We start from the raw sequence: 26,144 nt of genomic DNA, 5'->3' as shown, positions 1-26,144 counted from the left end.
TGTGACTGTTCCGCATAGACCCCAGAGAAGGACTTGGGATGTTAGTGCATAAGTGACCAACACTGTCTCGGGATGAAATGGGAGGCTCCCCCGCTTCCCTTTCTTGCAGGCCTACTGTGGTTGCTCATGATGTCATCCATTCATCATTGTGAGCTGACCAGCTGCCCCCAGGCCTTGGCCAGCGGCCCAGGGTCAGAAGGGAAGAAAGAGATCCCAGGACAGCTGTGCAGAGGGCCCCTGAGCATGTGCAGACAGGATGACATCAGGTCCACCTAGACAGTCTTGGTGGCACTCGAAGAAAACTGTAAAAGTTATAAGACCTTATCCAACCTTCCCTTCCTTGAATGCCTGGGAAAAACTCAGGGGCCTCTTGCCTGTGGAAGGGGAGCCGAACCCTGGAGTGGGCCTAGGAGTGGAGGAAGGACTGCTTTGCCAGATGGTTCGTTCTCCAGAATTCAACCTGTTTCCTCACTCTGTGGTGTTTGAAAGCAACTTTGTCCAGGTACTCTTGGGTGACTCAGAACAGCCCTCCTTGATTCTTCTAAACCCGTTCCCGAGATCGGACCGAAAGAGTTATCCTTAGGACCGCCGTGGGAGATGAGCTGATGCAGGAGAGCTAGCGGGCTGAGACACAAGCTGGCCAGGGCTTCTCCTGTAAGTGTACACACAGCAAGAAAAGCCAGGCATCCTTTGCTGAGTGGAGGATGAGGCATTGGAACCCCTAATTTATGTTATTTTGGGGTCTATCACCTGACGCCAAGTTAAGGCAGTGAGGTTTTTTGAGACAGGGTTTCTCTGTAGCTTTGGAGCCTGTCCTGGAACTAGCTCTTGTAGACCAGGCTGGCCTTGAACTCCCAGAGATCTGCCTGCCTCTGCCTCCTGAGTACTGGAATTAAAGGCGTGTGCCACAACTGCCCGGCTGACTTGGTGTGTTTTTATCTCCTTGCCTGGGCTCCCCTTGGGCCAGACGGAACTTTGAAGGAAGGGCCATGAGGATGACCGTTTTCAAAGCAAAGTCAGGAAACTGTCAAGGGAGTGTCCATAGACACGAAGTAGATGCCAAGGAACTCCTAAGTTACTTTTCTTGCTCTGTGTTAATAGTAGGTCCTTTAAATCTTATTTAAAAATTCTACCTGGTGGTACAGTCTGTAATCCCAGCACTCGGGAGGTTGAGGCAGGAGGATGCCCTTGAGAATGAATCTATCTGGGCTATAGAATAAGACTCTATTTTGCTTCATTTTTTTTTCTTGTTTAAATAGCTAAAAAAAAAGCCGGGCGGTGGTGGCGCACGCCTTTAATCCCAGCACTCGGGAGGCAGAGGCAGGCAGATCTCTGTGAGTTCGAGGTCAGCGTGGTCTAGAAGAGCTAGTTCCAGGACAGGAACCAAAAGCTACGGAGAAATCCTGTCTCGAAAAATCCAAAAAAAAATAATAATAATAATTTTAAAAACACCCATAAGCCCCACTAGAGTCTTCAAACCAATACAGGTTGAAATATTTTCCAAAAAGCAATATTTAAGTCCTCCTTTCTAAGGGACATTTGGCAATGTCTGAGGACATTTTCAGTTGTCAGAATTTGGATGCGAGTTTGCTAAGGGCATCCAGGATACAGAGGCCAAGGAAGCTGCTAAACACTCCCACAACACAGCATGGCTTTCCTCCCACAAAGAAGCTAAGTGACTATCATAGTGTGGAGGCATGTGCCTTTAATCCCCACACTCAGGAGGCAAAGGCTGGCGATCTCTCTGGTCCTGGTCTACACAGTGAGTTCTAGGCCAGTCAGAGCTATCAAAACCAAAGATCAGTGCTGAGTGAAGAAACTCGGCTGAAACATTTTGCTGCTTTTTGCAAATGCTCAGGCTGGGTCCGGGGGCTTCATTGCAGGTCAGAAGGGGGGGCAGAAACTGGAAAGAAATCTACAAAGCCTCCAACACAATGGCCCTTGGGGTGACCTCCTCCGTGCCTTGCCTACCCCTTCCAAACATCCTCCTTATGGCCAGAGTAAAATGGCATCAGGGGCAAAGCCAGACATGGAACAGACCATCCACAGCCCCGAGCATCATCCTGAAGAGGTAAGCAATGCAGATGGGAGTGAGGGATGAGCGGGGTAAAGGGCAGGCCGAGGTGGAGGCTGCCTGGTACTAAACTTCAGATGGGGTGAACTGAGAAGTCACTACAGTGACATTACTTGGAATTTTTATTTTATTTTATTTTGTTTTGTTTTAAACAAAATCTTTTATAACCCAGGCTGGCCACGAACCCACTCTGCAGTCAAGGCTGGCCTTGAATTCTTGATCTACCTGCCTCCTCCTCCTGCGTGCTTAGATTCCAAACATGCACCATGGTGCTTGGCTACTGGCTGCTCTAGATTGACAAGTTGGAGGCTGGGGAGGTAGTCCAATCATAGTGCCTGCTCTTTATCCCCAGAACCCGTGTTAAAAAAGAATGGGTATAGTAATGGTAATCGCAGCCCTGGGAGGTAGAGGTAGGGAGATCCTGGGGTCTGCTACCCACCCAGCCTAGCCTAGCTAATAAGCTCCAGGGTTAGTAAGAGACTCTGATTTTAAATAAATAAATAAATAAATAAATAAACCAAGGTGGAAAACGCTTAAGAAATGGGACTTGGGGTTAACCTCTGACCTCTACATACTTATGCACACACACCTCTCCAAACACATGCATACACAGATGGGTGGGAATGGGGAAACACGTCTCATGGGGAGATGGATGATGCGCATGAGCTTCCGAGTTTGGATTATCAGCAGCCACGCAAAAAGCCAAGTACAATGTGTGCCTGTAACCCCAGAGATAGGACAGGGGTTAGAGGAAGAGAGGTGGATCCTAGGGACGAGCCAGCTAGTCTAGCCAGACGAAAAAACCATAAGCTCGGGATTCTACGAGCAATGTCTCAATAATTTTGGTGGAAGTTTTTTAGTGACTGTCTTCCCAACTCACAAGCCCACTCCCTTCCTCATGAGTGCCTTTTTTCTTATATTTTTAATATTTTTTTTAAAGCTCTGATTTTGTTTTAAGCATGTGAATGTTTTGCCTGCATGTCTGTCTGTGTGCCATGTAAGTGCCCAGTGCCTACGGAGAGTCAGATCCCCTGGAGTTATAAATGGTTATGAGTCACCATGTGATTGGCAGGTCTTCTGCAAGAGCAACGTGTGCTCCTTTTCTTTCTTAAGCAACTGCCCCTTTAAAAAGATGGTGGGGGCCGGAGAGATGGCTCGGTGGTTAAAAGCACTTGCTCCTCTTCCATAGCAGTCAACAACCGTCTGTAACTCCAGTCTCAGGACACCGGACACTTCTGGATAACGTGGACACTGCACACATGTGGTGCACAGATAGACATGCACACAAATCCCCATACACATAATGACAAATAATAAAATAAAATTTTAGACTGGGCATGGTGACACACGCCTTTAAATCCAGTCCAGCACTTGGAAGGCAGAGGTAGGTGGATCTTTGTGGATTCTACGCTGGCCTGGTCTACATAGTGAGTTCCAGGGCAGGCAGAACCACATAGTGAGACACTGTTTCAAAACAAGCAAGCAAGCAAACAAACATTTTTTAAATGGTGGACAGCACGAGGGGAAGACAGTGGCATTGAACCCTGGCTTCCATACACAAACACATGCATGGGCAAGCTCACTCCTGACAAACATGCATGCATATAACACACGCAAGTCAGGTGAGATAAGACAGGCCTTTCACAGGAAGGACAAGTTATTTGGGGGAAAGGGAAGCTCAGGGACAGGAGTGGAGGCTGGTCTCCAAGCTTGTCTTCCTGCTTCACACTTCTGATTTAACAGGAAACCTCCGAGCCTCCGTTAAGGAGTAATGAGGCCGTGAGACTGGCGGGTGGAGGGCTGCTCGTAAGAGGCCATGTTCTCTTCGGTCCTGGGTGCGCAGCTAACTAGACTCAATTTCTGTATCACAAGTCACTGGCTGCAGTTTTCCACTATAAAGCAAACTGCCTAAGTCCCGCTTAGGGCTGTAGCAAATGGTAGCATAAGGCTTGGGACAGACCCGTCCATCTGTTGCTGTGATTAAAATAATAATAATAATAATAATAATAATAATAATAATAATAATAATAATAATAATAAATACCCCAACGAAAAGCAGCTTAGGGGAGCGAGGGTTCATTTTGGCTTACAGTTCCATGGGGACAGAGTCTGTTGTGGCGGGGAAGGGGAGACATGGTAGCAAGAGCAGGAAGCTGGCTGATGATATTGCATCTAAACAGGAAGCAGAGAACAGGAAATGAGGTCTGGCTGTAAAATCTCAACGCTCTCCCCAGACACGCTCCCAGTGATCCACTTCCTCCTTCTAAAGGTTCCGTATACAACCTTCCCAAATGGCACCATTAGCTGGGGACCACGTGTTCAAACAAGTAAGCGTCTGGGGATATTTGACATTCAGACCACAAAAGGCTTCCTAACACAGTCTGCAAATCATCTCAAGAATCTCTAGATGTTACCAGAGGTCCAGGAAACCCCTTCATCCCTACGAGCTACCTCGTGCGGAGCTCTCCATTATGATGTTGGTATACCTGTAGCAAGTACTGCCCCCTACAGGTGACTAATGTCATATCTAAGCCAGGTCCTTGAATGAACAAGTTGTGCAGGTGGGTCAGCTCCCTTTGCGTTTTCAAGGAGGAAATGGCAAAATCTCATGTCTCCGGCCACCTACTCCTGAGCTCCATCTGTGACGGGACCCAGGGAACACTGGCATGAGAATCGTGGCAGTGTGAGAGAGGCAGGTCCCAGGGCCACAGCCCAGATCGACTGAATCTGAATCTTTGGGATTGTCTCTGAGAGTCCGCATCAAGCGCTCCAGGGAAATCTGCCTTCCCCAGAGTTTAGCACCACTGGTCAAGAGCTCTCTTTCCTGCCTCTAAAAGCCCCCACCCTTAAGGAGACATGTCAAAGTGATGGGGTTGTCCAGGTGTCTTCTTCTGTGTCTTAGTATTCTTCCTTTGAAGTTTGTGGAGCTTCAGATCTGTGACCACCATGAACGTGTCCTGAGGTTGAGGACAGTCACCGAGAAGATCTACTTCCTAAAGCTCCACCCTGACCACCCTGAGACTGTCTTCCTCTTTTGGATCCGCCTGGTTCAAATTCTGCAGAAGGGTCTGTCCATCACCACCAAGGACCCTAGCATTCCGGTCACTCACTGCCTGGTACCCAAGAGCCTCTGCAGCCCATGTGGAAAGACCGAGGTAAGAAATCCCCATTGCCAGCCTTCAGCCAAGACCAGAGTTGGAGAAGGGAGATTTGAGCAGCCGCTGCTGAGTGCCCGAAGTAGGTGCCCTCAGCTTTAACTCTATGACAGACATGGTAACATTTGTAAGCACAGAATACTCCTTTCTAAATAACTATGCTTCCAGTAAAGGCACACAGTTGTGCAACCACCAGCCATCACCACAATTCAGTGAAAAGAAACAAGAGAGGAGGGTTTTGGTTTTGCTTATTTTTTGTTTGGCTTTTTTGAGCTGGCCTCAAACTCATTGTGTAGCCAAAGTTAGCCTTGAAATCCTGAGCCTCCTTTCTCTAGCTCCCAAGTCCTGGGATTACAGGCATGTTCAACCGTGCCAGGTCAAAAGAGACTTTTCTGGTATGCCTACATGTGTACATGCATGCATGTGTATGTGTGCGCGCGTTTGTGCATGCATGCATGCGTGTGTGCATGCATATGCATGTGTACATGTGTGTGCATGCATGTGCATGTGTGTGCATGCGTGTACATGTGCTTAAGCACATGCATGTGTGTGTACGTGTGTGTGTCGGGTGGTGGTATGCACTGTGGGGGCATGCAGAAGCCAGAGGAAGACTTCAGGTATATTCCTCTATTGCTATTTGCCTTACTCCTCTGAGATAGGGTATTTCATGGAACCTGGAGCTTGAGGGATTTTTGCTAGATTAGTGACCAACAAGCCCCAGCAATTCTCCTGTCTCTGCTCCCCAACCCCTCACTCCCAGTGCTAGGGTTAGAGGTGGGCGTTGTTGTGAATGGCTCTTTACACAAATGCTAGGGATCTGAACTAGGGTCCTAATTCTTTCACAAGTACTATTACCCACTCCCTAGCCCATGAGGGAATGTTTAGCTTTTTCATTATCTATTCTTACCACCTCTCCCTCCTTCCCTCCCTCTCTCTTTCCACCCTGTGTGGTGTGTGCATGTGTGTGTGTGTGTGTGTGTGTGTGTGTGTGCATGTGCAAGTACACATGTGCCCTGGCACACATGTAGATGTCAGAGGATAGCTCACCTCAGGTGTCAATCCTCATCTTCTACCTTACTTCCGACAGGGTCCCTGGTTCTCCTATGTGTGCTCCAGGCTAACTGGCCCTCGACCGTTTGTGGATTCTCCTGTCTCTGGTTCTCATCTCACCACAGACACTCTGAGGTTCCATACATGAGCTGCTGCACCTGATTTTACGTGCTTTCTGGGCATCAAGCTCTTTACTCGTTGACATCCTTTCGTTACCTTTTCTCTTTTCTCATTCTTTTCTCTTCTAGGAGCTGAGGACCCAACCCAGGGCCTTGCACTTGCTAGGCAAGCACTCTACCACGGACCTAAATCCCCAACCTCAACATCCTTTTGTTAAACGTACCCCTACATGATTCCCTGTGGTGGTACCCTTGTGAATGTAGTTGTAGGAGTTCTGTTTGAGGCTGGATCCTGCTGCAGAACTCAGGATGGCCTACGACTTCCAGCCTCCTGCTTTAGCCTCCACATGCTTAGAGTACATGCGTGTGCTGCAATGCATGGACTGGGAACCATGTGGGTGTTGTATTTGTTTGAGGGAGGGTCTGATTTATTCGTGCCTTTGAGTTACGGTCCGAGATATCAGGAGTGTTCAACAAGGGAAGTTGGCAAGCAACTTAAGAATAGGTTGTGGGGGCTGGAGAGATGGCTCAGTGGTTAAGAGCATTGCCTGCTCTTCCAAAGGTCCTGAGTTCAATTCCCAGCAACCACATGGTGGCTCACAACCATCTGTAAAGAGGTCTGGTGCCCTCTTCTGGCCTTCAGGCATACATGGAGGCAGAATATTGTATACATAATAAATAAATAAATACTTTAAAAAAAAAAAAGAATAGGTTGTAACAACAAGTTTGAGGTCACCCTGTGCCCTGACAGAAGAGAATACCTTGTCCCTATAGTAACAATAGAACCCTCAAATAAAAATAACAAAGAAGCCAAAAATAAATAAATAAATAAATTAATTAATTAATTAATTAATAAAAAGGAAGAAAAAAAAAGAATGGGTTGTAGGCTGTAAGTTAGAGGCTGGCCTGGTCTACAGAGCAAGTTCCAGGACAGGCTCCAAAGCTACAGAGAAACCCAGTCTTGAAAGGAAAAAAAAAAAAAGAATGGGTCATGGGGTAGAGTCTTCAGAGAAACATTGAGAAAGCCTAAGTACTGGGCTTTGTGCTTTTGCTTTGGGTGGTATACAAAAAAGGAGTAAACCAGAAAAGGAAAAGCTACAGTTTTTTTTTAATAAAGATTTATTTATTTATTATGTATACAACATTCTGCCTCGATGTATGCCCGCACGCCAGAGCAGGGCGCCAGATCTCAGTACAGATGGTTGTGAGCCACCATGTGGCTGCTGGGAATTGAACTCAGGACCTCTGGAAGAGCAGCCAGTGCTCTTTACCTCTGAGCCATCTCTCCAGCCCCCAAGAGCTACAGTTTTTGAGGTATAGAAAAATGAGCGGGTTTAATAGTGAGGCTCTGGGAGCAACTGTATGGGAGGGGGCTTCAAGGAACGAAAAGCACATTATTTTATTAATGGCATAATTATTCTTCCCATCTCCTCAGATGTCTTTAGGTGTATCAGATTTTCTGAGAGATATCTGTTGGTCAGGTGATTGATTGGCCCCCTTGGGGGGGATCCCTGGAAGTAAATGAGAGCCAGGTCCAGGGAAGGCCTGTCTAAATATCAGGTGGAAAATGGTGGAGGAAAACACTCAGTGTTGACCTGTAGCCGCTCCGTGTGGACTCATTCGTGCAGGTCCAAGTGCACTTCATACCTACAAGCAGCTGCGTAGAGGACTTTTGTTAGAGGAGCTCATTTTTTAAGCATGAACTTCTCATAATATATACATTTAAATATAAAAACAAGTAGCACTAGGTATTAAAATTCACATTAGCAAGTTAATGATACTAATTATATGTTTGCACCTTTAAGGCGCCAAAGGACGTTTATACCAAATACTTAGCTACCAACCAAGAGACTCATTCCTGTTGAAGCCGGGATGGCTGCCTCATGGGAATGGTTGGGTCCTGATGTTTCAGACTTTAGAGCCCTGGTACTAAGAAAATGCAGCGAGCCCCAGCTTAACCTCTTGCTTGGCTTACTCCTTCTCTGTACAGTTAGTGCCGAAGAAACCTCAAGGTCCCCGGCCCAGCGAGAGCCTCATGCAGCTGATGGCCCAGGGGGAGAGTGAGGCCCTCTCGCAGATCTTTGCCGATTTGCATCAGCGGAAACAGTACAGGTACATGATTTAAATCGGGTTAACCCGGAAGACCCCAGCAGCGAAGACCCCTGGGTGAAGGAGCGCAGTCAGGGACATGACACAGTCAGGGAGTGATAGTCTCAGGACGGTCCTGCTCTCATTGCCTTTATCTCCACACAGCAAGGGAGGTAGGCCTGACTCCAGAGGAGGTGTGTAGAAATGAAATACTTCTTCAGCATGAAAATGAGTTAGTAACAGGCACAGAAGAAGGAGAGTTAAATCCTAATCCGGTATCTAATTCTACAGAGGCATACTGCATTGCTTTAGACCTTGCTGTGCCCTGGGTTCGTTTCCCCATTGACTAGGCCTCTGTTTGGACTTCATAGAGCTCCTGAGGTTGTTCCTAAAGTGTCGTCTCCTGGGATGCTCCAGGATACAGGCCTGTCTTCTCCATGCCTGAAGAAATGTCCCTGTAGTATAGATGATTCAGTGTGATATGGGAGACAGGAAGTCCGGTGTGGTGACCCATAACTGTCATTCCAGCCCTGAGAAAGAGGTTGAGGCAAGCAGACTTTAAAAATTGAGGCTAGCCTGGGCAACAGAATGAGTTCCAGACTAGCATGGGCTACAAACAGAGAAGGAAAACCAAAACTGAATTAGTAAATATCACCAGGAGAGAAAAACTGAAGTGTCAAAGAGAAGGAACTTTTTCGTTTTAAGATAGGATCTCATGCAGCTCAGGTTGACTTCAAATTCCCTATGTGATCAAGAATGATCTTGAATTCCCAACCCTCCTGCCTCTCCTTCCCAAATGCTGGAATTAGAAGGAAATCTGTGCCACCATTCCTAGTGACACATAGAAGAAGAGATACCCCCTCCCTCCAGTTTGGGGGTTGAATTTGGGGTCTCAAGCTTCCTAAGCAAGGACTCTACCACTCAGCTGTCTATCAACCCAGGAGGAGGGGCTTATCATAATAGGAACCAGTTAGAGTAACTCAGAGGCAAACCGAATAGTGTTGGGGTGCTAAAGGCAAGAGAGCCTAGAGATGGTCTCTCTGAGTGGTTGAAAGCTCTCAGACTAGTGCCCCAGCTTTCTGTTCTGTAATACCTAAAAGATAATAGAAAGCCACATCCGGATACTGTTGGGATTGGGAGCTCATAAGTACCACGCCTTTAGCATGCTCTTTGTCAGATCGAGAAGCAGATATGAGTGTTATTTCAATAAATATTAATGTGTGTTATTAATGGTCTTGGGAAAGATTTAACAGTTTGTCAAAAGATTGTCACTGTATAAAAGATTGTTTCTGTATACAGAAAACTGTAATTAAAAAATGGTTATGTAGAATGTCATATTCTGGGCTGTGATGATTTATACCCTTAATCCCAGCACTTGGGGAGGCAGAGGCAGGCAAATCTCAGTGAATCCAAGGCCAACTTGGTTTACAAAGTGAGTTCCAGGACAGTCAAAAGTTTTAAATTGCCAAATTACTAAATCACACATACAATCACAGCAGGCCTGAAACTTAAGTAACTATTGAGATGACCTTGAACCCCTGATTCTCCTAAGTGCTAGTATAATAGTCATGTGCCACACTACCTGGCTATTATGGTTTTTTTTTGTTTGTTTGAAACAGCGTCTGTCTCGACAATGCTGGCTCAGAATTCGGGATCTTCCTGCCTGAGAGTACAGACATGACCACAATCCCCAGATAATTTACTATTTATAGGACACTGTATTAGCTGCTTTTCTATTGCTGTGATAAAATGCCACGATCAAGTCAACTTAGATGCACTGAGGTATGGATGTGTTTATGGGTGCAGAGTAACAAGAGCCCATTGTGGCTAGGAGACACAGCAGCTAGAGGTAGGCGTGGCAGCAGAAACAGGAAACTGATAGCTCACATTGTCAAATGCAAACACAAAGCAAAGAGATCTTACTGGAAGTGGGACAAGATTGTAATCCCAAAGCCCACGCTCTGTGACACATTTCCCCCTACAAGACTGCGCCACCTAAACCTCCCCGAACAGGGTCACCAACTGGGGACTGAGTATTCAGATACTCAAGCCTATGAGCGTGTGAGTGTGTGTGTGTTTCATTCAAATCACCACAGACTCTTTTGCACATATTTCATTCTGAGTTACTGGCTGGAACTCAATCCCATAGACCAAACTAGCTGCAGGGGAGGCTAAGAAGCACATTGTCCTTTAGACACAAGCCCACGCAGAATTAAGTGTCCTCAGTCTGAGATGGTGGTACATGCCTGTAATCTCAACACTCAGGAGGCTGGGTCAGGAAGATTCCTGTGAGTTTGAAGTCAACCTAGACTAAACTGTCTCAAAACAACAATACCCCCACAAAATTAGGTGCTCTACCCCCAAAGGAAAAGGGAAGTGGGGTTCCTGGGGGCCTACCACCAATCTCTGGTCTTTCATTCTGGAAGGTTAGAGGGAACTAAGCCCCTAAAAAGAAACAGGCATTAGACAAAAAGAACGAGGGAGGTAGTGAGCCAGGAAGGTTGAAGAAACAAATGACTGAGGCTTTGTCCAGAGGAAGAAACCTGATTGGTTTAGGGAAAGAGGAAGAAGGTCATTGGGTCAGAGAACACGTAGAAATAGGCTGAAGCCCCACCAAGCAGGGCCAGAGATGCTGTGTGGAGGATTTTCTACTTTCAGTGGAAGGGAGCCTTTGCTGCATTTGACACCTGGAGGTGCTGTGATTCAATTTGCATTTGAAAAGGTCACTCTAGATGTAGCCTGGACAGTTGATTGGAAGGGAAGAAGAGACTCAGAGAGACCAGATAAGCAGCTAAACTGGTCTGGACAGTGTATAAAATGGGTCAGAAAGATTTGGAAGAGTGGAGCGTATCACTTCTGCCTCCCTGTTATCTCAGTAGCTTCCTTGGTTTCCCAGAACAAAGTTCCGCATGTTAATGCTTCAGATTCAGGCGCCTTCCAGACTAGTTGCAGTTATTACCGGTTTTTGCTTACTTGCAGCAACCTGCCACCGAACAGTAAAGAGCATGCATGACGGAGACGCAAGATCCATGATAGGGCCACGGTCCTCCTCCTCAAACATATCAGAGCCCTGGGCTCTGGTCCCTACCTCCTTCCATCCCACCTCCTCTTCCCCCTTTCTCTTCTGGAAACATGGTATGCATCACACCCACCCAGTGTAGCCATAGCTGGCCTTTTCCATATTTATATCTGCCTCTAAATCCTTCACAACTAGGGATAAGCTTTGAAATGTCACTTCAGGACTGAGCATGTAGCTCAGGGCGTAGAGTGTTTGCGGCAGCACACACAAAGCTCGGGTTTGATCCGCAGTCCTACTGCATAAACCAGGCATGCTGGTGCACGTTTATAATTCCAGCACTCAGGAGGCAGGAGAGTCAGGCGTTCAGAGTCGTCCTCAGCTCCATGGTGAACTTAAGACTATGATAAGACCATGTTTCAAAAAGCAAACAACACACAAAAACCGCACCTGATTTAATGTTCTTCTCCTTAACTTTGATCTTCATTTCCTTGACCCTGAAATGATTGGAGTTCCAGGAGGAGCAAGAAGATTCAGATCAACAAGACCAATGCAGGTAAGGAAGGACACATGGTTGCATGCTGGGAGAGCTGACTGCTGTGTAGGCATAGACTCAGATCCCTCTCAAGGCCCCCTCTGTCCTTCTGGATGCCATCAGGAGAACCATAGGATCCTCCTACCATAATGGATAACTCTCTGGGCTTTTTGGTCACCAAAATCAATTTGGCACCAAGCTCTATTAATCTGTTTCTTTATTTTTTCTTTTCTCTTCTTCTTTCTTTTCCTTTTCGAGACAGGGTTTCTCTGTAGTTTTGGAGCCTGTCCTGGAACCAGGCTAGCTTCGAACTCACAGAGATCCATCTTCCTCTGCCTCCTGAGTGCTAGGATTAAAGGTGTGCACCACCACCGCCCATCTTGAGATGCTTCTTTATTCTTGATTTCCAGTTCCACACATGACCCTAGCCCGTGCTTTTCCCTTCACATCTGCAGCATCCATTTGTTGGTTGACGTATTCAAAAGCACGCACCAGCTCTTTACGTGTCACACTGCCTTTTTCCAGGGGGTGACGTCACAGGGGTGCATACCAAAATCATAGAAACTCCTTTCTAGACGACATTCAGAGTTCATGCTGGGGTGCCAGAGATATGTAAGGTAGAGAGGCCTTCACTTCTTTCACGGTATTGCCATATACGATAGGACCAGGAGAGATGGAGTAGATGAGGCCATGTGAGAAACTGTGACGTTCTAGAAGCGTTAGCTGGTTCCCTGTTGCCAAATTCTAATCTACCTCAAGTCTTCTGGATATGGTCCCTCATCAGCCTCTCCATCCTTCCTGTCTCCCCTGATAACGTGCTCCCTGCCTCATGTCTACCCCAGCCACATCTGTTTCAGTCCGATTTTACCCGCGCTTCGTCATACCTTAGTCATCCCACACTCACTTCCTTCCCCCGAGGGGCTGCTCTAAACCCGGCTGTCCTAAATCCTACCCCACACTTTCCTGCCAAGACTTAGCTTTCCTCCTAACCTCTCACACTGTTTTCTGGTTCTCTTGTAGGCATAAGGCCTAGTTCTTAATGAATGTTAAATTGTGTGCATGCCTCTAAGTCATCCACAGCATAAGCGCAGAGCTGGGAACACAACGAGAGTTCAATAAATATCAGCACCTAAGATTATTGACAAATTAATTCTCCATGCTGGCTCAGAGACAGCTATATCATGCTATATTTTGGAATGTAGAGGAGGTTGGAGATCCTAGGAGAACTAGGATCCAAATCAGAACATTTTACAAACTCATGTCTAAGGGTGGAATAAATAAATAAAGGTCTGAGGGAACGCGGGCAAAAGGAATGGTTGACTCTCAACTTGATGTTTAAAACACCTGCCGGTAGCGCGGGAGAGATGGTAAGGTGGTTAAGAACACTGGCTGCTCTGGCTGAGGACCCAGGCTCGATCCCCAGCTCACATGACAGCTCACAACAGTCCTGGGGGAACCGACACCATCTTCCGGTCTCCATGGGCACCAGGCATGGATGTGGTACACAGACTTACATGTAGGCGAAATAGTCACACACGTAAAACATAAGTAAAGCTAGAAAACAAAACAACTGCTGGCAACTGACCCCTGTTTTCAACACTAAGAAGGCAATCGAGAGCGGCAGAGACAGGAGTAACGAAAACAGTGGCGGTACTAGCTAAGACTTTGACTAATTGCCGCCATGCCGGCACATAGTCTGGTATCATCAACTACTCTGGATTTTTTTTCAAGAGAAGCCCCAAGTCTGAATTTTTAAATATACCCTGTAAAGAGAAGTGCAGCATATATATACTCAAGCTTAGTGGGCAAGGAAGATGTACCGGAGGGAAGGCTCTCGTGGGCACTGAAGATGGAGATGGCAGCTGCCAGCTCCTGCGTCCTGACAGGAGAGCAGAGAGAGCCTCGCTTCCTCCCCGTCTGGGACTGCTTTCCTCATGCCGTGACCTTTGACACAATGTCAACTATTTTTTCTGTTTTTATAGCACATTCAAGCACATTCTCAAATACACACACTTTAAAATAGTTTATGAAGTTAGAGATAAGGAAAACAGAATATTCAAGAATGTTTCCAATGAGTGCTGGGCCTGGAGAGAAAAGGTTTAGAACTTCAGGATATTTGGGTAGGTGCAGCAGTGCAAACCCGTCATTGCAGACCTTGGAGAGCTAAGCTGGGAGAAATATCTCAAGCTTAAAGCCAGCTTGGTCTGTATAGCAAGTTACAGGATAACCTGGGCTACATAGGATCTTACTAGAGCCTCGGACAACACCAAAAGAAATTCCAGAATATCTAATGTTGAAATGTTTTTAGGTTGATTTTAATGATCCACATTGGGATGTGTTTTGTACCTTGTTTTCTTGCTGGGTCAAGTACTGGCCAGAAAAGGGAAGCTACATGCCAGGCTCTTGGGACCCTTACTATCTCCTACTGAGCCATGCCCTAAACCTTCTATTGGAACTTCTGGATTAAAATAACGAGAAGGGCAGGGAAATAACTCAGCCAGTAAAGTACTTGCCTTGTAAGAATGAGGACCTGAGTTTGACCGCCAGAACCCATGGGGCTTCAGAGATTGTCTTAGGGGTTTAGAATGCATATTGCCCTTCCTGAGGATCTAAGTTTGGTTCCTAGCATTCAGTTCGGGTAGCTCAGAACTACCTGTAACTCCAGCTCCCAAGGGAGGAGGGGCATCGGATGCCTCCGGTCCCTGAGACTACTTCCTTCACTTGTACTAACTCACACAGGCACACATGCATGCACACAGACACAGACACGTGCATGGAGGCACTCACGCACACATGCACACTTAGTTAGACATTGTGGTGAATGCCTGTAATCCCAGCCTTTGCCAGGCAAGGAGAGGAGGAGTCAGGAGCTCAAGACCAAACTTGACTGCACAATAGTTCCAGCAGATGAGCATGGGGATTGCTATGCAGTCTAGACAACCAGAAGCCCAAAGTTCACCTGTGTGCCCCTATTAGCAGGTGCACAAGTCAATCCTTGGTCTTGTTGAAATGCTGTTTCTAACTCATTAGACCTGGACATAGGGCCTTGAAATCAGGTATTTCTAATATGATCCCCACTGACACCAAGGTTTTGGTTACATTTTGAAAAGCCAGGGGCAAAGGGTTTAAGAATAGGCTCTGGCTTTGCTCTTCTGGTTTCAAGGCCACTGTCAGTTTAGCCGACTGAATATATCCTTGGGGAAATTAGCTCAGTTAACCCGCAATTTTGCTCAACAGGATGTAGTTAGTGGTTAAGAACACAGACTGTCTAATCAGGTTGGTTGGCTTTGCGTATTGACTCTGCCTCGTGATAATATAGTCGTTAGTAAATCAATCAGCCTCTGTGGACCTCAGAGTTCTTATCTGTAGGTGGGGATTGTGGGAGAGTTGCCACCAATGATAAAAGCAAGAATGTGTAATTGTCTGACAGATCTCGTATATGATGGCTTCCTCTCCCCGCAACTATTAGCTGTTAGCTTCCAGAGTGTTCTGTGAGCCGGAGTGCAAATATATTCCTTTTCTTAACTAGGGAAAGCTACTCCCAGTGAAGACAGTGTCCCCTGTACTCGCGATCTCAGCTGGAGGGATGCGCTGACTTACGGAGAGTGGGAAAGAGAGAACCCCTCTGGGCCACAGCCCCTCTCGCTCCTCGGCACTCTGGCTGCCTCCAGCAGGCCTCGGCTGTCACTGACTGGAGGTATGGTGGCAATGGGATTGATCTGGGGGTCTTCATGGGACTGGTTGGAGCTGAAGCTCAGAAACAGGACTGTGTCCTAGGGTCCTCAGGGTGATTCCAAATGCTGTGTGAAGAGGATGGGTTCCTGGCCACAGTAACCTTACCCTCCTCTCTTCTTCTCCCTTGTTTACTCTGCCTCCGATAATAGTGAGTGAAATTAATTCTACAGTGTGGAATCTCCAGATACCACTGAAGGGCACTGAAGGGCAGACCATTCATCTGGTGCTCTGGAGCCTTCTCTTCCTGCTGTGTAAGAGGCATAGAGGCTCTTCTCCTGGAGCTCAGCAGCTCCCGCGGCTCTTTCCTCCCCTCCCCTTCCCTAGAGCTCTTGGTGTCTTCCTAGTTAATGGTGGTGGGGTAGTAAAGGGACGAGGAACCAGACTGAAGGGCTGAGTGAGGACAAACTTCCCTGGGTCCCAGCCTCTCCCCTCCAAGGTGCCCCATCTATCCTACATCGATTCAACAAGCATTGTGAAGCACCTTCCGTGCATTGGGTCTGGCAGTCCTAAAGAGGGTGGGTTAATTTGTTTTTCTAATTCATAAAAATACTTATTTTTGTATTTGCAAAAAAAAATATTTTTAAAGTATTTTTTTTTTTTTTTTTTTGGTTTTTCGAGACAGGGTTTCTCTGTAGCTTTGGTGCCTGTCCTGGAACTAGTTCTGTAGACCAGGCTGGCCTCGAGTAATTTTTAAGTTAACACACCAAGCTGTGGTTTCACTATGGCATTTTTCTTGTTTTCTGTTAGTAACGATCACACCTCAGATAAACCCTAGTAGCTCTCCTGCCACTGCACAAGCAGTCATTCTGGCATTTCCTAAGTGGATGTCCTTATACTTTGTTCTCCTGCCCCTCACTGCCGTCGCTGTTCCCACTGCTCCCTTCTTGCTGGTCTCCATCCCTTTCCTGTCACCTACATTGCTTTGCTCTTTCTTTTTGCCCTTCTTCCTGCCTTCCACGATCCCTTTCCACTTTCATGATCTTACAATATGCACGCAAAACAAGCAAATGTGATAAAACTTTAGATAGCATCAACGAAATAACATCATATGAAAGAAAATTCGTGAAATTCTTCCAAAAGACCATTTATTAATAACTGAAAAGTTTTCAGTGTGAGTCGGAGCCAAAGTGGTCATCCTGCAGTTAAGAATCAGAACGCATGCGGTTCTTCCAGAGAAACCTGAATTGGTTTCTAGTAGTCACTTCAGGTGACTCCCAACTGCCTGTAACTCCAGCTCCAGATCTGATGCCTCAGGCCTCCACAGACACTTGCACTCACGTGCACGGATCCCCCATCCATGTAATTAAATACATTCAAAATGAAAATGTAAATAAGAACAAGTGCCCCCCCCCGTGGCCTCACTTTCCAAGGTTTCAGTTAGCCACAACCACATACAGCCCCAAAATTAAATGGAGATTCAATATTGAGAGAGAAACCATAGCCACCATAACTTTTGTTAGATCACAATTGTTTGATTTAATTATTAGGCATGTTGGTAATCTCGTACCATGCCTATGAATTAATCTTTGTTTAATTTGTCTATATCAGAAGAAATGATATCTATAAAGTTTAGAGTTGTCAGGAGATCAATCCCCAGAGACAAAGGGCTATCGTTGTGTCTGTGCATTCACAGAAGAGTGTTTCTGGTAACCTATATGATTTTGACCACTTTCTGTCCGACACTCACAGGAATCTCTATATGACGGATCCTTTCCCATTGGGGAGACTTTGTGCAGTCCACACCGTCACCTCTCTTCAGTATTCAGTTTCCGGGAACTCTATCTGATCAGAAGGGAGGAGGGAATGACCACTAGGAGCAAAGCCGCGTTATCGCAGCTCTGAGAAGAATGCTTCTTCATCCTGTCAGCCTCTCCACATCTTCTCACCACCGCCTGAGGGTACAGCAACCTGCATCCCATGGTACCACGAAGGTAGACGAGCCAGGAGAACAGTGCGAGGGGAGCAAACCCAGGGGAACAGCGGACAAGAGCAAATCAGAGCGGAAGCTGACACGAGGGAGTCAGAGAAGAGAGGCAGAAAGAAAGTCGCAACACAAGGAAACAGGAGAGACCCGGGAGAAAAGATGAAGAGAACTACACAAGAAGCACATCTCTGAGAGATGCCCCGCCAAGCATCTATTTATCTAATTTAAAAAGTAAAGCCATAAACCAAGCAGACGATGTGGTTTCCTCTCTGCTCAGATGGCTCCGGAACAGCTTCATCCTTCTTCTCTGCCTAGTGCCCAGTTCAGGCTTGTTCACCCGGCAGTGGATTGCAAGCTAAGGAACAAGCTTTTGTTTGGGTTTTGAGGTAGGGTCTCGTCTGAGAGGTGGTGGTGCACGCCTTTAATCCCAGCACTTGGGAGGCAGAGGCAGGTGGATCTCTGTGAGTTTGAGGCTGGGCTGTGAGTCTTGAGGACAGTCAAGGCTGTTACACAGAGAAACCCCGTCTCAGTGAGGGGCAGGCGAGATCTCACCTATCCTACTTCATGGATGCTGAGATTACAGTCATTTTCAACTACTTCAAGTTTACCAAATAGCCTCATAGATGCTAGGCTAGCATAATTCACAATCTGAATTATATCGCCAGCCCCTCTTAGAACCAGATTTTCCCAGGAGATTGGAAGACAAAGTATTAAGGTAAGATGAATTTGCATTTTGTTGTTCAAACGTACTAGGTTTCCCAGACTGTCTCAGTCTGGGAAAATTGGCACACTTCCTTTTGGGTTGACAGCCCCTGAAATATGGACACACCTGCTTGGCATACCTTTTGAATGCTCCTTAAATTAGCCATCCCATATAAAATCTCAACACTCCTGCTGCCTTCTCTGCTTTATTTTACTCCGTTGTATATATTGCCATCTCTCCTATCGGCTTTTTAAAGCCTGTCTGTTTTACCTGTTCCTACAGATCAGAATATAAGCACCGTGAACTCAATCCCCTTTTGTTTACCACTGCATCCACAGTGCCCAGAGCATTGCCTGGCACACAGAAAACACTTCATTCATTTGTGGGGTGTTCATTCGTACCACAGGAGCAGAGTAAGGACACTCAGAGGGTAGCATCAACCTTTTCAGTCAAAGCCATCGTGCCTACCCACAGTAGACCAGAGACCAGACGTGAGGTTCTCAGAGACAGAATAGGCAAGTAGGCCTTGAGTATAGTTAGTGGTATCTTTTCTTTATTGTTATTGTTGTTATTTAAGATTTATTTATTACATATACAGTGTTCTATCTGTATGTTTGCCTACATTACCAGAAGAGGGCACCAGATCTCATTACATACATGGTGGTTGTAAGCCATCATGTGGTTGCTGGGAAATGAACTCAGGCCCTCTGGAAGAATAGCCAGTGCTCTTAATCTCTGAGCCATCTCTCCAGCCCTAGTGGTATCATTTCTTAGAGTGCCACTGCTAAGACCTCTTCTTTTACTGACTACTTTCTAATTCGATCTTAATTTTCCTCTCTCTTGGAAGGGTTCCAACAGTTCTGCTATGGGACAATGGCCTGTATTCTGTCAATTGTATTTTAATAGAATGCTGATTGGCCAGTAGCCATGCAGGAAGTATAGGCGGGACAACCAGACAGGAAGTAGAGGCAGGTCAATGAGAACAGGAGAATTCTGGGAAGAGGAAAGCCCATTCCTCTGTAGTCCTGGCCCAGTCACAGAAGAAACAAGATGTGACTGCCTCGCTGAATGAGGTATCAAGCCATGTGGCTAACATAGACAAGAATAATGGGCTAATATAAGTTATAGGAGTTAATAAGAAGCCTGAGATACTGGGCCAATCAGTTTATAACTAATGTAGACTTCTGTGTGATTTCTTTGGGATTTAACAATTGTGGGAACTAGCAGGACAGAAAACACAGTTCCCTCCTGGACAAAGACTCCAGTACCTCCACCAGCCTCTGATTCTTTCCATCACCTCAACTCACCATGCCACTCATTTCCTGCATCCAAGAACCAGGACCATTCTTTAAAGATTTCATTTTGCTGTGTTAGGTTTTGAACTCTGGGCCTTGTGTGTACTAGGCAGTCACTCTACCACTGAGCCACAGCCATAGCCCAAACATTTAAGCTTTGAGTGCCACCTTAATTTCTTTCATCCAGGTCACTAACTCGAAAACTTATTTCAATTTATTTATTCATGTTCTCTCTCTCTCTCTCTCTCTCTCTCTCTCTCTGTTGCTATGATAAACACTGATTTACTTAGCTATAGGTTACAGTCTATCACTGAGTGTAGCCAAGGCAGGAGCTGAAGCAGAGACCATGCAGGGGCAGTCTTTCTTTCTTAAACAGCTCAGGTTCTCTGCCTAGGGGATGCACTCCCCACAGTAGACTGGGACTTCCTACATTAATTATCGATTCAAAAACTACTTCACAAATATTTCTAAAGGCCAGTTTGATGTAAGTGATATCCCAACTGAGTTCCCTCTTCCCAAGTGACTCTGGGTTGTATCTATAGCTGACGCTGTGACCCCATGTATATGTTTTCTTATTTTAGGTACAGTCTTCTGGGGTTTTATTGAAAATTATCTGATTAAAACTTGTTCTTAAAAATTTTATTTTTAAAATAACAATAATTGGCTAAGTACCAAAAACTAAGTTAGAAAAGAGATACAATGGTTATAGATCAGATATATTTTTGATTTAAAAATGTTAAAGAAAAAATGCTTTAGTTGAGAAAGGACTTTGTATAGTAAACAAAGGTTGTTCCAAAGTGGAAATGTGTGACAGTAATTTTAAAAGATTGGATTATATTGTAGAAAGATTGTGAAAATAAAACTTAAAGTTGATCTAGCTGGACGGAACAAGGCCCCCCACTGTGCTCCTTACTACAGAATGGCGCCCAACATGGGCATGTTACAAAGAAAGGAAGGAAGAAAGGAAGGAAAGAGGGAGGGAGGGAAATGAAGGCAAAGTCAGGTGGGTAGGGAAGGAGAATGAATATTACCAAAACATGTACAAATCTTATCCATGAGATTCCCATGTTGCCATGTCAACTGGTGCCATTGCTAAGGTCTTGTCTAGACAGCATTTTGTTAAGACAAAGTACTTATTTTATAAAAAAGAATGTTTTTTGAAAATGAGTAAACCTTAAGAGAAAGTCAAAGCTCTAGTTAATTTTGACAATTTATTGGTGCTATTTTTCAATCTAATGGGCCAAATTTTATAAATAAAATTCATATTAAAATATTTGTCCATTAAAATGACTTCCATGATCATATGTAGTTAGTAGGAATACCCCATATTACTATTTAGGCAATGGATATCTAACAAGCAAAGGCTTTGTCCAGTAGGAAAGCATAGAATATAAAAATAAATTTTGTCTCATTTAATAAAAGAATAAAAACACAATCCTTGCTTTTTGAAGCCATTTTCATGATTCTTAAATCTTTTCATAATTAAGTATTTTCAATATAGTTTGATATTTAGTATTTCACTTGGTATATTCTTTAGCAATAAAATAGTGTTACTTTTGGTTTTTAAAGAACTTACAAAATCACTAATCTTGTGTGCTTGTTTGCTTTTTAGCTATGATTGTTTGCTTACCCAGAACCCCTGCCTTACAGAAAACTAGTTTTCATGTTTAGAAGATTCAAGTGTGGGGCTGGAGAGCTGGCTCAGTGCTTAAGGGCACTTGTTCCTGCACAGGACTTACTACAGCCAGAAGAAATAAACTTGTGATTTAAAAAATTAACTAGGTCCAACCAATTAAACATTATGAAAGACCCTACAATACACTCAGATGTTGAACAGAGTAACTTTACTTCCATTTACTCTAGCTAGAGATACCTGATTTGGTTAATTCTTTTCATTAATTTATACAAAAAAACACAACCTCTAGTAACTACAACATCCATGATGCTGAGTGCTGAAGTTTCTTCATTAAATGGCTATTTAAGGTGTTCTACAGTACAATAAACTGGGTTTTTTAACTAAATGATATTTATATTTTGCTAACGAAAAGGAAATGGACAAAACTGTAGTGACTCCTTATAGAGTCCCATTTCCAACTCTGCCATTAAAATAGAGATTTAGCTATGCCTATAGGGACTGTAACATTCTGACTTTTGGGTGATGGGGGTAGTGCTTGGAATTGAACCCAGGACCCTCATGCATCCTAGGCAAGCATTTTATTCTTATGCTACATCCTCCAATTAAATTTTAATTTCTAACAAGTCTAATCTCTTGCTTCTATCATTGCTATTAGTATTTCGTGCATGAAGCAATCTTGTTAAAAGAAAGTTAAAAGGAATGCTATATTAGCATCTAGTTTCTTTTACAATGTTGCTTTCTCTTTAGTCTCCTCAACTAAATCTAGCTTACTACCAATATAATAAAACAGATCTGGCTAGTAGTCAACAAATAAGAGCTATGGTAACTTGAATATTAAAAATCAATCTTTCCTAGAGTTAGAGTCAGCCACTCCACCCAAGGTTATAGCTATGGAATTAAGATGGCCAGAACAAAAACAATAATACAAAAATCCCACTAGATTTCAAAGATGATAGATTTGTTCAAATACTATAATTATAAATAAGATAGTTCACAGAGTATAAGTAACTGTAATCACTAGGGCAAATATATAGTCAATCTAGGGCTTTCTGTTTGTTTTTTAAAATTTATTTTGTTGGGGGCTGGAGAGATGGCTCAGAGGCTAAAAACATTGCCTGCTCTTCCAAAGGTCCTGAGTTCAATTCCCAGCAACCACATGGTAGCTCACAACCATCTGTAATGGGGTCTGGTGCCCTCTTCTGGCCTGCAGGCATACACACAGATAGAATATTGTATACGTAATAAATAAATAAATAAATATTTTTAAAAAGCTTTAAAAATTATTTTGTTGTTTTAATGCCCATTTCCTTCATGCCATTAGGCCAGACAATGTTCTTTGTTATTTTAATTTTTGATATGTTACTCTTAATATAAGACACATATCAAATACAGAGGCCTTTAAAAATGTCTGGAATATAACAGCCAGTAAATTTTCATGATTTGATCCAGAGTTGTTTCCTTAAGAGCTCAAACAGGCTGTTCCCCTCTCCTTAAGGTTGCTGTCCTTCCTGCTATCCAGCCTCATCTACCTCAGAGGCTAGAACGCATTTCCTAGCAACATGGAACATTAGTAATATTCAGTAAATGCTATGTGTCCCTGCCCCATGTACAAAATATGCAGCTTGGCTGGCGGGGACAGTAGCTGCACTTTCAAACTGAACCTTCTCCAAGATTTGTTAGCTGATTAGACCCTCAGTGAAGTGGAGAAGTTAGAACCTTTCAAACTATTTGGGGCCATATTTAGCCCCCTTAGTGTCCATTTATTTAAGAGCTGTCTACTGCTCGTCTCTGTAACTAACCTAACAGCTTCGTGACCGTTAGGCAAATCGTGTGGACTGCAGAAACGGAGCTGTAGCTTCCTTTGGGATGTACTGATTTAGCGGACCGCTAGCTTTCACAACTCGAGAGCTAAGGGCGTCATCAGATAATACCTGAGGCTGTAACCCATTCTCTGGCGTTTCCACCAAGGTAATAGTAAATAGTTTCCTTGTTCTGTTACTATAAAAGCTTCATCAAACCATTACTACATTGGTACATGGAATTTGGGGTAGCCTATCTGGTCTCCTGGTCATGGTCTCTCACGTTTGTCTCCGGAATGAACTCTCTTTGGGATGGGAGTTGTGTTTTGAGTCGTTAGTTTGAATGCCCCAAGCAGTAGTTGCCAGCCTTTCTCATCTTAAGCTCATTTGCTTTCTTAAGTCTTTCATGAACTTTATGCGCTATTCATTCCAAATGTACTGAAAAAATATAGTAGCCCTCAATACATGCTTCAATTTCCCGACACTGACTAGGTAATGGGGCTGTTATAGATCAATGGTAGATTATAGAGTCCCAGGCAAAGTCTAGGTTCAAACTCTCCCTGCCCACCGAGAGAGAGAGAGAGAGAGAGAGAGAGAGAGAGAGAGAGAGAGAGAGAGGAGAGAGAGAGATTGCTAATTTCCTGGGCTTCTTTTCAATCAGGGGCCTGTGATGCAATGTATTTAGTATTACTGAGCATTTGGACCTGGACTGTAAGCTGGGAGTTCCTGATGCTTAAACCCAGCGAATCCTAACCCAGCACTTGATCTAAGCGAAGACGCAAGGATAAGTGCTGCTGTTATTAGCCAAACCTGGTTGTGTACTGAAAATGAAAACTGTTAGAAAAGTAAATATGTCTTGTTTGCTTACTGTGACCAGGAAAGATTCCTGGACCTAGACCTGACCTAGAGCCTTGCGATTTCACTACCTACCCAGCTCTAAGACATTCCAGGATAGCAACCTGTTTCATGACGTTTTCACGACTAATGGCTTTCAGTAGCTGGAAAATCGAGAAATATATATACTTCTTTCAGGCAGAGGAAGATGCTTTGTGAACAAAGACCACAAGGATGTGAAATGTAAGGCTTTCGGGGAAGGCGGGGATCATGATGGATTGGGCAGAGGTGCGAAGGAGAGTGGTGGGTGGGAAATGAAGCTGAAAAGTACACGTTGGCAGGGCTGTTGATGAATAGATCAACCGGGACCCTCAAGAGCCAGAAGCTGGGCTAGTTCACCGCGGGTGGAGATGCTACGCTGGAGCGCAGGAAGAAAGCTATCAGAATAACCCTAGAAGCCCTGGGAGCAGACTCGTGCGTCGTGAATGCGGACGTGGCGGTCAGGGGGGCCACGGTCAGAGGGCCGCGCCCACACGCCCAAGAGCACAGAACTGGGACTCAGAGTCGCCACAGGCTGGGCGACCCGAACTGGGCGGGAATCCGGTCCACGCAACTCGGCGCGCTCGCGGGGACGTGGCGCTTTCAAGCCAATCACGGCCGCGCTATTGTGGAACCAATGGCAGCGCGGAAAAGCTACGCATCATCAGCGGTCTTGCTGGTGATTGGTGTGGAGGCCGCCGACCAGGCGGGTGGGGGCGGGGCGATGGACCCCTTCCGGTTGGGCGGTGCTTGTGCGCGGGAGTTGAGCCCCTGGGTGAGCTTCGGCCACCGTATCCTGCGGCGTGGAGCTCCCGGGAAAGGTAAACCCCGTGGTGCCCGGTGGGTCCTTGTTCTGTCCGCCTTGTTCCCCGTTCGGGGTGGGTCTTCCTCGCTCCGGCCTCGGTGTACTCGAGCGGGCCCGAGACTCCTCTCTGTCCCCTGGCTCGCCGTCCCGCAGCTTCGGGGAGAGGGCTTTGGCCCAGCAGACTTTGACTCCCGGGCCCTGCGCCCTGCTGGGCACCGTTTTGTGCCTGCCTTCGCGCGTTTTTGTTCTCCGCCCGGGCCCCCTCCACTCACAGTGTTCCTGGGACTAGAGGGCCACTCTTGTTTGTTTCCTGAAGGTCGGAGAGAATTGGGGAGATTTATATCAGCTCCCTGCCACCTCTCACAGGCCTGCTGGGAGCTGCCACCCCGCCCCAAGGCCACATCCCGTGAGTGGGTTGTAAGTGCCAAGAAAGAGTTTGCTATCTTACAGGGTGTAGGAAGGTGGGGAACAAAACGACGAACACAATGTCATTATTTTAATAACGGCTTGTTAATTTAGAAAGAAACGCTGCACTTTTTTGTGTTTGGCCGAATTTAGCCATTAATAAAAAGCAGTTTTCACATGTTAGTTAGAGAATTAATTACCTTTAAATGTCATGTTTTTTGCTTGCCTTTCCCAAGAGCTAGTTCGGATTTTTTGGCGTGCTGTATTCAAAAGTGACCTTAATTCCTTATAGTTGCTGTAATTAAGAGTGATTTGTATTTTGTAAAGTTTCTTTTTGCATGACTGGGACAATTCAGTGGATTGGTGCTAAAACTTTTGGGTCCAAATTCCTAAGCGTACAAGGCCCCCTGGCACAGGATTTTTTTTTTTTTTTTTTTTTTTTGAGAATTGCATTCACTTCCTGTCGTGGTCTGTCAAGTCAGCATTAATAAACTGGGACTAATGACCCTCGAGTTTATTTAATTGAGCTTGAAAGTAGAAAAACTTGGATTGACTGGTAAATTATTCCTTGCTATGCCTGAAAGCAATCCCGAGACAAATATGTATTTGACCTCATTCAGTTAGATTGAAGTATCAAGCGGTAGCCAGCTCTGAAGAACAAATGATGGGCGAGAGCTAACCTGTAACTGTTGTGTCAAAGGCAAGTCTGTTTAGGCCTATTCTGACCTAAACAAGGGGCTTCAACAGGATATTTTGTAGAATCAAAAGTTGGAGCTGTGAGCTCACAGAAATGCTGAAGTTTGTGTGAGTGGATGGAATTCATCTCGGCGTCATGCTCAGTCTGTGTTTGGTGCCATTCATCCAGTGGTATGTTACATATCCCTTTGATGGGGTTTTATACCGCTGCCTCAGTGCAGGAGACTAGTACATGA

At 45.2% G+C, this 26,144-nt stretch overlaps 2 protein-coding genes across 4 annotated transcripts in view; both read left to right on the top strand.

The window, feature by feature from the left end:
• Nucleotides 1-256: 256 nt before the first annotated feature.
• Nucleotides 257-25,217, top strand: Garin1b (golgi associated RAB2 interactor 1B). Its single transcript, XM_057751981.1, has 8 exons — nucleotides 257-502; nucleotides 1,884-2,071; nucleotides 4,977-5,229; nucleotides 8,389-8,510; nucleotides 12,021-12,058; nucleotides 15,567-15,734; nucleotides 24,374-25,123; nucleotides 25,174-25,217. Exons 1-8 carry the CDS (start codon nucleotides 257-259, stop codon nucleotides 25,215-25,217), a joined length of 1,809 nt encoding a protein of 602 aa, XP_057607964.1.
• Nucleotides 24,716-26,144, top strand: part of Calu (calumenin) — a 29,344-nt gene continuing 27,915 nt past the window's right edge. For 2 of the 3 annotated variants that reach the window (XM_057772475.1, XM_057772466.1), the window contains exon 1: nucleotides 24,735-24,823. The gene's annotated coding sequence lies outside the window, so the exon portion shown is untranslated. Of the gene's footprint in view, nucleotides 24,824-26,144 lie in introns of all 3 variants that reach the window. The other variant, XM_057772482.1, reaches the window with a different exon arrangement.

Source organism: Chionomys nivalis, chromosome 1 (assembly GCF_950005125.1).
Source record: "Chionomys nivalis chromosome 1, mChiNiv1.1, whole genome shotgun sequence".
NCBI lineage: Eukaryota > Metazoa > Chordata > Mammalia > Rodentia > Cricetidae > Chionomys > Chionomys nivalis.
Note: the sequence above shows the minus strand (reverse complement) of the source record. Positions and strands in the feature narration are given on the sequence as shown.